Raw genomic sequence first — 12,461 nt, 5'->3', positions numbered from 1 at the left:
ATTAATTGCCATTGGTGTGTTATTCATAGGTTTCCATTTTTGTGGCCATACTAAGCTCTTATCCTTACTTTTTCCATAGAAAACTGGAATTTTTCTTGCTGGGGTTTTCAAATCACTTTCATTTATTTATTTAATAGTGGCATCCAAAAATGGATACTACCATGATTGTGGTCCTCTCTTAACTTTATGTGAATTTTCATTTTATGATAATGAGATGAACTTTTTTGATATGTGGATTTTAGTAGGTTTCCACTATCCAATTCACTTTATTTAAGTTTTCTATTTTCTTTTTTGGGGTACTTTTGGTATAAAAAAAGTTGGGATGGTTATGATAAAAAGATTGCAGATGTTGAGATTTGAATTTCGAATCCGACCCTAGGTCAAATATTATTTTTTAACTAATTAGGTTAAATTATATGTTATGTGGGTTTTCATTTTGCAAGTTGCTACAAAAATGATAATAATGATGTTAGATGGGAATAAGAATAAGGTCAAATTGCATTGTTAGACCCTATACTTGGGGGGATTTATTTGACTTTCGGAATTTTAGTTTTTAATAAACCGTAACAATTAAATATGTTTGGTTCATTTCTGTCATTAGTTGTAAATTTAGTTCATGTTCTTCAATAGGATCATTTTTAATATTCGTATTTTACGAACTTCAAAATTTTAATCTTAACATGAACTATAGTCGTTAAATCTATTAGTATTAGTTGAGATTTTTTTTTGCATATGATAATATTTTGAAAACAATGGACTAAAATTTTAAAAGAATAAGAATTAAAAATTACCAAATTATAGGATTACGAATAGTATAGGTACTAATAGCATAATTTAACCTTGACTTGAGGTCGAAGTAATTGGATTTTGAGTCCATTAAAAAAATTTCCTAAGTGAACACAGGTTTAAGATGATAAATTTTTCATTCAAATTTACAGTGGGGGCAAAGGTTAAAATGCCATTTTGGTTTAGGCAGGATCTCTTATTTATTTATTTATTTTGTGCCCCCAAATTGAATTTTGTTTTTTGTTGGTCCCTCTACTTTTGGTCACAAATGTTTGTCCAAAAGAGAAAAAAGTTCTGGTGGTTCATTCATGAATGATCATACATGGATGATTGACTTCAACTTTAATAATTTGTGTCACTGCTACAAAGTTTGCTCATTATAACTATAGTAACAAATAGTAAATTAGTCTTTATATGTTAAATGAAAGTTAAAAATTAATATAGTTGACAGAATAATCAAACAGTTACACGTGGTCTGTCATGGGTAGATACCCATTTTTGAGATATAAGAACTAGATTTTTAACAGTAAAAATAGATAGAATTTTTAACAGAACGACCAATATACTTTCTTGACCTAACATATAGTGACTAGTTTACCTATTTTTACGATACTTTTAGTAAAATGAATTCCATGGTACTTTTACCTTACTTTGATTTTGATAAGTTTGAAGTTTTTTTTTTTTGGCAATTTAAACTTTTATTAAGATATTTCATAATTTTTTATATTATTTGTAAATTTATAATTTAGTCCATCTACTTTTATTTATAGAATTTTAATCTTTTTACCTTTTAGTTCAAATGTTAAATTTATTAATATAATATTTTAAAATAAAAAAAATACTCGCTTGATAATTATTTTATAAAAAAATATTATAATAAACTTAAATTTAAATAAATATTTTAAAATTTAAAAAATAAAAACACTAAATTTTAAAATTCTAAATGAATTTACAAAGAATACATATTTTTTAATTTTTTTTAATCGATTAATTTTTATTAAAAAAAAAACCTGGGAATTGGGTTCTGTTTTTACAAAGAAAATGACATTTACCTAGGTTTTGACAATAACTGTACGGCTCTGATTGCACCGCAAATTTCACTTATTTGCACATAACTCGAGAAATGTACCACCACTACTACATGCTCCAATTTATACAAGCTGCTTATAAGTAATATCTAGAGCTTATCTCGGGTTTGGGTCAAGTTTATACAAGATATCTAAATTAATTTTTAAATTTAGGTTTCAATTTAAGAAACGTAAAGTTAGTTTATTCAATTTTTTAGATTAATTTTTATTTTAAAAAATAATATACTAAATTAACTAAAAACGTTGAAATAAATATCGTCTCTTGAGATCAGATATCCTCGCGAACAATACTATATTGAAAATGACTTTTATTGAAATTAAGGGTTAGTTCTCCGTTACTATTGTGATTGAAAAGTGTTTTTAGAAAAAAATGTTTCAAAAAAATACGATTTGTTAATTCTTAATGTTATTCATTATGATTAAAATGTCCGTTTTAAACATGACAATAAAACGTAAAAAATTTTAAGTTATATGATAATTAAATAATCTAGTATAATGATACATGAAATATTTAAATAACGTAATATTGGGTGGTGTGATTTGATCGCACATTTGACTCCAAAAGTCGAATGTTCTTTGTTGCTTCTCTAGTGGAAAATCATTTTTTGGCTTGATAATGTATTTCCCCGGTAATAGAGAACACGCCTTAACTTGAAAGGTTAGTAGGACTCCTAGGTTGCTTCGGATGTCTTGAAGAGTATAGGAGCACGTTTGCCAACTTCTCTCAATCTCACTACTCGTTAGTTTAACATGTTCATCCCCACTTTCTCGTTATAACCGTCTTTGAATAACTTCCTTTTTAATGTTTATAAATAGAGGATTAAACGTTTTATTTGAGACTTTTTGATCTTTCGACAAACTCGAGTTCTTTAAAATTCTTTCTATGACTTTCTTTTTACAATCACAACAACAGTAACTCTCGCATTTCTCAACCCTTTATTGTCTCCATCACCCTCGCCTGTCATCGCACTTGTTTTCTAAGATCTGCTTCAATATTCTTCGACTGTGGAAATTGAAGTGAAATGTCCGAATATGTGTCGAATACAAATACTTTGGAAGGTGGGACCAAAGATAACAAGAATATGATTAATCATAATTAGAAAATATATGATTTGCCATTATAAAAAAGGAAAGGTTCATATATATATATATAAACTAAGAGCAGTTGCAGTGAAACAAAGGTAGTAACAGTGAGTCATAATGTCATGATTTTTTGCCATCAAGGAAAACAACATATTACAAGTCACCATCCTAAAAATCTGAAGTCACCTATGTGTCTTCCTTTTTTCAAAAGACGAAGTTATAAGCTTTAAAAGAAAGCCCTACTTCCATAAAACACTCGATTACCGGAATTTTTCGATGCCGGTGTCTTCTGATCGGATGTAGTACTCGAATTCGAATTCTCCGATTTGGCCGGTCCACTATCGATGTCCAAAGGCAATTTCATCTTAGCTAAGGAATCGGTAAATTGTTGCATGCTTTTCATATACATATCCACTATGTCTTGTTGTACCACCTTCATTTCAGGCTCGATATTGACGGAAACAACCGGTTTCGCCCCGGATAAATTGCTGTCACCGTCACCCACATCGACGGTTTTCTCTTTCGAAGCGCCATCGGAAGACTCGGAGCTTGAAAGGGAAACCCCATTGGTGGAAACACTACTTGGGGGAGAATCAAGCTCAGGGACTTGGATTGAATCCAATACATTAACACCCATTTCCGAATTCTTGGAGTCCAAATTCGAACACGAGATCCCAAAGTACTCGGACACCATCATTTGGTTCTCGTTAACGATTTTCGGATCCGGGAACTCGATCTTTTCGAGCTCCTCCGTTTCCGAATCCTTAACGGTTTCATCAACAACAACATTAGGAATAGTCATTACATCGGGAGATGATCCGATATACTCGAGCGACAATTGAACGAAACCAGCCGGCGAATGAAACAAATCCGTCGAAGAAAGGGAGAACTCTTTCTCCAATTTCCCATTCTTGAGTATTACTTCAGACAGTGGTATCAATGCAAACCCCAATAACTGATCTTCAAGATAATTCTTCACTCTACTCATCATGAATATCTCGATTTTAAGACACGAATCGATGTTCCCAACATCGAGACGGAGGTTGTCGTTGAACACCGGATTCCTTCCACCACCATTGATGATCTTGGTGGAAACAGTGGTTTGAGGATCAGTGGTGAGACAAAGCTTAGCATACACATCTTGTTTGTGATAAATGCAGATGTTATGAATGTCCCTTGCTTGATGAACATAAACTTCAAGAACACCTAGGATGTTGTTGTCTTTTTTGGACAAAACAGCTTCTTCTGTGTTGGATTTTTGCTTCTCACCAGATTCAGCTATAACTGTGTTCTTCAATGGTGACACAACTGATTGTGGGGAATCCATGGTCAAATGAAACCTGTCAAAAACAAAAGAAAAAAAAATTCCCCAAATCAGTTCTAAGAGGAGAAACAATCCCCAAATCAAAAACCCTAAATTCTTCAATCAAAACACTAGGATATGAAAATTCCAAATTGAAGCCTAATTATTAACCTTTATGTAACCAAGAACACCAACCAAAAACTCAAAAGATTTGCCTTTTAAAACCAAAAAAGAAAAACCCAGAATTTAAAACTCTCTAAAAAAGACCTAACATTTAGATTTTATTATATAGTTGAAATTTTTGAAGTTTGAGAAACTCAGAATTTAAAACTATCTAAAAAAGACCTAACATTTAGATTTTATTATATAGTTGAAATTTTTGAAGTTTGAGAGACTTGGCAAAGACCCATCAACAGTTAAAGCTCAGATTCCAATAAAGCAACCAACTTTTTTTAATTTTTCTTCACAAAAACCAGAATCCAAGGAAGAGTAAAAACAGGAAAAAGAAAATCCCAATGAAAATTCCCAAATTTCCTCTCAACTTCAAGCAATTCCAAAGCAATATTAAATAGCAATAATAAAAAAACATGAACTGTATATTCACCTCGGGGCTCTGGCTCTAATGTCTATGCGACTTTAAAGTCAAACAAACTTTAAACAAAAACACAAACCCAGTTCCAAAATCGAGGACCCTTTTTTTGGGGTTTTCTTTGTAAAGAACTGAGCTTCTTCTTTTTTCTTTTCTTTTTCCTTTTTGGTAGTTTCTAACAGGAAGCACTGTATTCTATATAATACCAAAAAACAAAAAAAAAAGGAATACAAAAGAATAAAATCTCTTACAAATAAAAAAAACCAGTGGATTCTCAGTTCTGAGAGGCGTGTATGGAAGCTTGTCGGAAAGAGAGTGTGGGCTGTTGGAGCTGTTGGGTCAGTGGTAATGTTTTATGAATATTTTAATTTTTTTTTCCTTATCTGAAGCTTAATGATTACAATGACATGGGAAATTTTATATTTATATACATTTTTATTATACAGTATTTTTTTCCCCCTTTATATTGCTGTTTTACCTAAACTGTTCATTGTCAGAGACAAGTTCATGTGGATGTGTGGCTCATAATTATTCTGTATATTATTAACTATGCAATAATTCTTGAATCAAAATACTGTCTTTTTAAAGTTTTCTTTTTTCCTTTTATCATCAACTAAGAATTAACGGTGCATTTATATTTATAATTTCTCATTGCATTGATTCTTTTTATAGATTTAGGGTGAGTTTAGATGGGCGATTGGGTGCAGTGCGGTGCGTTTAATTTATTTTTTGTCTCACGTTACAGTATCACTCTAGTATCTAATCTCACCGTCACCGCTGTTTTTACACTAACCGTAAGTAAACGCACCGTCCATCCAAATTCACCTTTAAGGTCATTTGAATCATACCTGTAATACAAAAAACCTTCTTTAGCAATAAGGTCCATTAGATTACAAGGTGATTCAACAGTCAATCAGTGAAATAAATGGTTTTTGTATGCTTTTGTAAAACAAGCTTAAATACGAATGATGTAGTTAATGCCTATCCATTCCCAGCCATGAGAGCTCCCTTTGTATCGAAGTTAAAAGTGTAATTGTACTTAATATATAAAAATATATTGAATGAAAAATATTTATAATTTCTCATTGCATTGATTTTTTTTTTATAGATTTATGGTCATTTGGATGATACCTGTAATAGAAACGAGAAATCAAAAATATTCGAGTACTTGGATTGTAAACTTGGGATAATGTGTGACCTGAACTTAGACCCTAAACCCAAACCTCAAGCTCAAATCCTAAACTTTGAACTTGAACCTTAAACTTTCAAGATTCGGGGTTCGAGTTCAGGGTTTAAAGTAAAAAAAATCAATGATGTGAAAAAAATTATTAATATATCATGAAATAATTAAAAAGAGACCATAAATAATATGATAGAAATGGTCCGTAAAATAATTTCTATTATATATATCTTACTTTATATGATATATATATGTATAACTAATATTTATCAACCATTAATTGCCTGTGGAGTTTTCATTTTTGTGGAGTTTTCATTGACAAAATAAAAGGGAAAATAGGATAGCCATAAGTTTGCAAGCCTGCAAATATTAATGCCTGTCTTCAATGGCAGCTTGAAACATTGAATGCTGAGGTGTTTGTAGTCAAACTCTTTGCTTTCTAGGTAATAAATTTCAGCATTCAGTCTCACCATTAAAGTCAATAAATGCATGAATGACATGTTAGGATATTAAATTTTTTTTTTTTGAGACTTTGACTTAAAATCACATGTAGATGTACTATACACATAATTACTTTTATATTTTTATTTTATTTAATTACATAAAAAATATAACCCAATTACATTTTCAATACGTCTCGTGTTGGGTTAATTATTTATTTCTTAATTAAATTATAGTTTAAAATTTTAAAAGTTACAATTTATTAAAAGCTTTTGTATTTTTCGTATATTTGTAATTTTATCGTTGTACTTTTATTTTCAATAATTTAATTTCTCTACTTTCAAAATTTAAAATTTAGGTCCATTTATTTACGCTGTTAGAATTCTTTCGTGTTGATATGACATTTTGAAAAAAAAATCTTGGTATCAATGTAACATAAAAAATATTGTAACAATTCTTTAAAATTCGTATCATCATTTGAATTAGAATAAAGTATTTATACTAACTAATAGCAATATAAAAGTTGACGTATCAAATTATGTCAAAATTAAAATATATAGGTTAAATCTAAAATTTAAGCAAAATACAGGGATTATATTAAAATTTAACCATTTTTATAATCTGAAAAAGTAGAGGTATTAGAATTAAAGTTTACCCATAAGGTTCTCATGCCTTCCTTTTATATATAGTTATATAGATGATAAAAAATACTTCAAAAAAAATATATATATATTTGTTATTATTTGTATGAAGAGATAAATATTAAAATTATACATTAACTTGATTTATTCAATTGTCACAAATCATTAATATTATTGTCGAATTAGCACCATTTTACGGCAATCTATTTCATTCGCAAAAAATTATATTAATCTAATATGAAAATATACGTATATATCTACTTCCTTAAATGTCTATAATTAAAACAAAATCAAAGTTTCATGTATACATATGAACTATAATTCAAGTTTCTTGTATATAATTTTTACCAAATCAAAGTTCATATGTAAATTTGATAGGCATAGTAACTTATTTCGTCCTCAACTTTACAAAAAAAAATTATTTTCGCCTTTGATTTAATTTTTCACCTTATTTAGCCCTTAAACTTATGTTATTTACCAAGAGTTTGATATACATATAGATGCCATGACAATAATTAATTAATTTAAAAAAAAACTATAAAAAATATTTTTTTAATATTTTAAAAATTAATTAATTACTAACGTGGTATACACGTGAACTGTTACGTCAACAAAGTTAACAGACGTTTAACTTTTTTTTTTATCTATTTTGAGAATATAAATTCAAGAATTAAAAGAGACGAAAAATTAAATAGAAATCTATTATAAGTACATTATCTAGAAAGGTCAATTATTAGGTGTATTTAGACTATTCTAAACTTTCTTCTACTTTGTTTTTTCTTTATGATAAAAAGCCAAATCCATTCCCATGTATCCAACTAACCTAAGCCTATAATTGATGGGAAATAATGGCAATAATAGCAAATTAATCAATCTTCTTTTTTGTGGGATAACTCTATAATTATTACATAACATGGAATTAATGTCACTAATTTCACCAACTATTTGTACTTACAAATGATGTGTTAAATACCCACAAAATTAAGACATAAAAATCTTTTGTTTTTCTTGAATGAAAAAGTATTTGTAATAAGAAGCGTTGGTACAGAGAATCAACAGAAGTAAAATGGAGGCTCAAGGAGTCTCCCATTTTGAGGTTTAGGATATTCCTTTATTATGTCGGATCGAATTTTCAAGTCAGACCCTAATCCAGTATTTTCTTTATTATAACTATATAACAATTTTGTGTAAAAAGTAAGGAAATTTTTGAGATTCTAGAACAATCAAGACTAAGCAAAATGTAAGGATTTAGGATAATTCTCACTTTAGGGACAAAAATCCCCCACTAAGGGATGAAGAAGAGAGAGAGCACAACCCTTTTTTTCTTTTAATTGGGGCCTCACTGCTGTTGGGTTAGGTTGTAAGTTGGAAATTTTTTATTTTTATTTTTGTCTATTTTTGTGGTCAAATTTGGACTAATTTAAAAGTTTATATTATTATTAAAAAAACATTTTATATCTCTTATTAATTTTAATGATGAAATACTTTTATTTTATTTTATTTTATTTTATAAATTATATTATTTTAAGGAGCTTTTTGTTATTTTATATTTTTTAAAATGAAAATATAAATATACAATAAACTTGTACAATTTTCAACATTTGTATTTTACCATTTAACTGAAACATTGTTTATTAATTATATTAATTTTTTATAAATATATTTATAACATAATTCCGTTTCCATAATCTAATTAATATTTATATATTTTTCACTATTAATAGTTTAAAATATGTACTCTTAATATTTGGAATTTAGTCCTTTATTTTATTTTAAAAAATTTGTTCTTTCTATTTTTAAGATTTTAAAATTTAGATTTAATTATTAACACTATTAAAATTCTTTTATTATAATTGTTGATGCGATGTTTTGAAGTTTAGGAAAAAAACTTACTTGGTAGCTATGTAACAAAAAGAATGACATTGTAATGATCATTGACTGAACATAAGAATTTACAATGTTAGAAATTGTACTTACATTTTTAAATCTGAAAAGTAAACGGATTAAACTTTTTAAAATAAAAATAGGACTAAATTCCAAATATACGAAAAGTAAAAAAACTTAAAACGTGTTTAACTAAAGAGTTAATTGCACCAAACATTCCCAAATTATGAGCCTAATTCTAAATTGGTCCTCAAACTTTAAAACATTCTAATTGCATTCTCAAATTATTAAGGTCCTTTTATTACTAAAATTGTTAATTTTACTGTTAAAAGAGAAATCAAATATTATGTGACATGATTTAAGATAAAAATTTGAAAAATAAAAAGAATATTGTAAAAATAAAAATTTTTGAAACTTTTACAAAAACTATCGTTCACTCTCTTTTTTTCAATTCGCTTTATTTTAGTTTTTAATTAAAGTTATTTCACAATAAATTTGTTCATGAGCCGAGTTATTAGCCCAAGCTTGAAGGCCTGGTAAAAATTTTGGAAGTTTGGGAAAAAAACATTAGGACCAAAAAAAAAATTTGGGCAAAAAAAAAAAATTAAGCCCGTTTAAAAATGAGCTATGCTCAAACTCAATCATTGAATGCCCAAGCTTGGCTCTACCCATTTCTAAGTTTCCAATATATTATATATTGTGTTATTTTTATATATTATATAATTTATAAATCGTACAAAAATTAAATCTTTAGTAAGATATAATAATATTAAGGGCTCTATATGTATAACATTTTAATAAACTAAAAATATATAAAATTATTAAATATTAAATTTAAAATAATACGAGTCTAAAATTGGTTTGGGCTAGTCATTACAAATATGTTTAGACTTGGATAAAATTTTAGGCATATATTTTGGGTCAAGTTGAGCTTGAGCAAGCAAAATGTATGTTAATATCATACTTAGACTTGGCTTGACTAGCTAAGACACCTCTACGCCACAACGTTTTATTATTATTTTAAAATTTTATTTTAAATTATGCCGTATAAAATTTTATGTATAATTTAATAGTTACATTAATGGTTTCAATAATGAAAAAGTGCGATGATATAATATCGAAAATTTGAGAATGTAAATTTTAAAATAAAATGCCATCCTTCCTCTTCATGAAGCCTTATGTTGTATTTTTCAAACTAAATGCCCTTTTTTGCAAACCCAAAATGCTAGAAATCAAAGACAAAATTGATAAGGTGGGGTCTTATTTATTTTTCTTTTAATTGAAAAGACTTAAAAGGGATAGACTTAATCAATGATGCTTAACTCTCCCTTTGAAATTTAAAAAAGGAAAAAATTGAAAAGAAATATAATATAATAAAAATACCTATGGGGGTAGACTTTAGAGAAAACATGGCCTACAACACCCTCTAATCAAACAATCTTTTTCATTTTAATCAAAGGTGACCCCTTGGCTCACATGAATTCTTGATAGAAATGGGGCTTTCTCCTTTTTCTTTGTTTCTTTCTTCTTTTTATCTTAAATGATGATGGAGATGGATTAGACCAATTTTAGTATCATTTCATGAACTAAAACTATAGCTTGTTTTGCTCTTTAATTGTACATTTGCAAATATATACACTTCTATTAGCATATAGAATGGATAAAAGCACATCTACAAGCTTCTTAGCCCTATGGAATCTAAAAAGGTGTTAAGAACTTGTAAATTTCACTACCATAACATCAAGCAAAAAAAAGGGTTACCTATATTTATAGAATCCAATTGTCAAAGTAAAAAAACCTAGTCATGTTTGAAGAACTTTTGTTGGTAGATGACAACTTTTGAAATTAAAATGATTAACAACACAATTAGCTCTATATATTAGCCAAAAGGCATCAACTTTGTTTTGCTCTCAAAGGTGAAAGATACTCTTTTCTAGATAGAATTTTGTCAGTCTTTGAGGCTCAACTTGGGATGCCCATAAAAGTTGAAGATTATTCATGTTTGAAAGTGTTTGCTTAATATGACACTTGATGTATTTAAGAAAAAAAAATTAAAGTAAATTATTCTCATTTGCGTTTTGATTATTCAATTTTAAAAAGTTACAAAATTGTCGTTGAATTATTTGAAAGTTTTTATTTAAGTCACTGGGTTGTTAAGATTTTTTTCAAAGTCCGATTAGCAAATTCCAAACGATGATTCGATGATCGGTATGGTAGATCAATACCCATTGAAGATCAGAAGGATATACCTTAGGTCCATGTTGATTGATGGTTAGTGTCAGAGATCAGAAAAAAAAGTTGTTTAAATTTTGGTTCGCAGATTTATGACGTTCAAAGTTGTTTTATGAAAAAATATTGATCTATAGAAAAGAAGTGAAATTAGAGTTTTCAGTTGGTGCTAGCGATGCAAATAAAAAAGGTTATATATCAACGGTTTTAATACTCCAATTGACTTAAATGAAAATTTTTAAACAATTTAATAATTATTTTATAATTTTTAAAGTCAAGTCATCAAAATGTAAATTTATTAATAATTTAATCATGATGTGACAACTGAATAATCTATTTATCTGATTTAATGAATAAAAATATGTGGTGATGATAATGTTTGTAATTTCTTGCTGAAATTATATACCAAACTGTATTAAGTTGCAGTTGTCTTTTCATATTAAAAGAAAACCAAATTCTCTAAAATAAATAATTATAAACTGTATAAATAAACAATCATAATCAGGTTTAATGGTTAAATTAAATTCATATGATAAAATCAAGGTGTAATAAAAATGAAAATTTTAAGTTAATATAATTTTATGAAAAATCTAAGATTTAAAAAATTAAATTTATAAAAACAAAAATTCTATCTTACACATGAATCTTAAATTTTATCAATCAAACACATGAATCTTACACTAGTGTAATCCTGTTATGAAACGCAACCTAAGATTTGATGAACCAAAAGCAACTTAACAGTGTTAACAGTTGGACTTAAATTTTGAAATCTAAAAAGTAGAAGGATTAAATTCCTATTTTTTTCAAAAAGTACAGGGACTTGTAGCACATTTTAACCATCAAAATTATGTACAACTTACGGAGGACATCGTGATTAATTGCCCTTAGTTAGTCACTTTCAAAATTGATAAGGATTAAATTGCTCCAATTTTTTTTAGAAGGACCAATTTGTTTAATTTCGAAATTGAAAGAGATTGAAGAAAATTTTTTTACTAATATTTTTTAAAAATTACAATTAATTATATCGATAATTATAATTATAATCAATTATTACAAATTTTCACATAGTAAAAAAAAAGACTAATTATGAAGGTTGGAGAGAAAAAAAAAAGGACTAATTGGGTTCCAAAGCATCCATTAGTATTGGGCCTTAAAGGACCAAATCATTAATCCAAACATTTATTGGATCAAAACCCATAGTTTATCCATTATCTAACATAAAACCCAAATCCGAAAA

General features: G+C 27.7%; 1 protein-coding gene across 3 annotated transcripts; it reads right to left on the bottom strand.

The window, feature by feature from the left end:
* Window positions 1–3,065: 3,065 nt before the first annotated feature.
* Window positions 3,066–5,452, bottom strand: LOC107903433 (uncharacterized). Of its 3 annotated transcripts, none has more exons than XM_016829481.2 (2): window positions 5,101–5,452; window positions 3,066–4,297 (listed from the first exon to the last, which is right to left on the bottom strand). In XM_016829481.2, exon 2 carries the CDS (start codon window positions 4,282–4,284, stop codon window positions 3,184–3,186), a length of 1,101 nt encoding a protein of 366 aa, XP_016684970.2. In that variant the 5' UTR covers window positions 4,285–4,297; window positions 5,101–5,452; the 3' UTR covers window positions 3,066–3,183. The 3 variants fall into 3 exon arrangements, with proteins under 3 accessions (XP_016684970.2, XP_016684971.2, XP_016684972.2); XM_016829482.2 differs by having other exon boundaries at window positions 4,865–5,243; XM_016829483.2 differs by lacking the exon at window positions 5,101–5,452 and adding an exon at window positions 4,432–4,833.
* Window positions 5,453–12,461: the final 7,009 nt, after the last annotated feature.

The sequence above is a fragment of the Gossypium hirsutum genome, chromosome D05, assembly GCF_007990345.1.
Source record: "Gossypium hirsutum isolate 1008001.06 chromosome D05, Gossypium_hirsutum_v2.1, whole genome shotgun sequence".
Lineage (NCBI taxonomy): Eukaryota > Viridiplantae > Streptophyta > Magnoliopsida > Malvales > Malvaceae > Gossypium > Gossypium hirsutum.
Note: the sequence above shows the minus strand (reverse complement) of the source record. Positions and strands in the feature narration are given on the sequence as shown.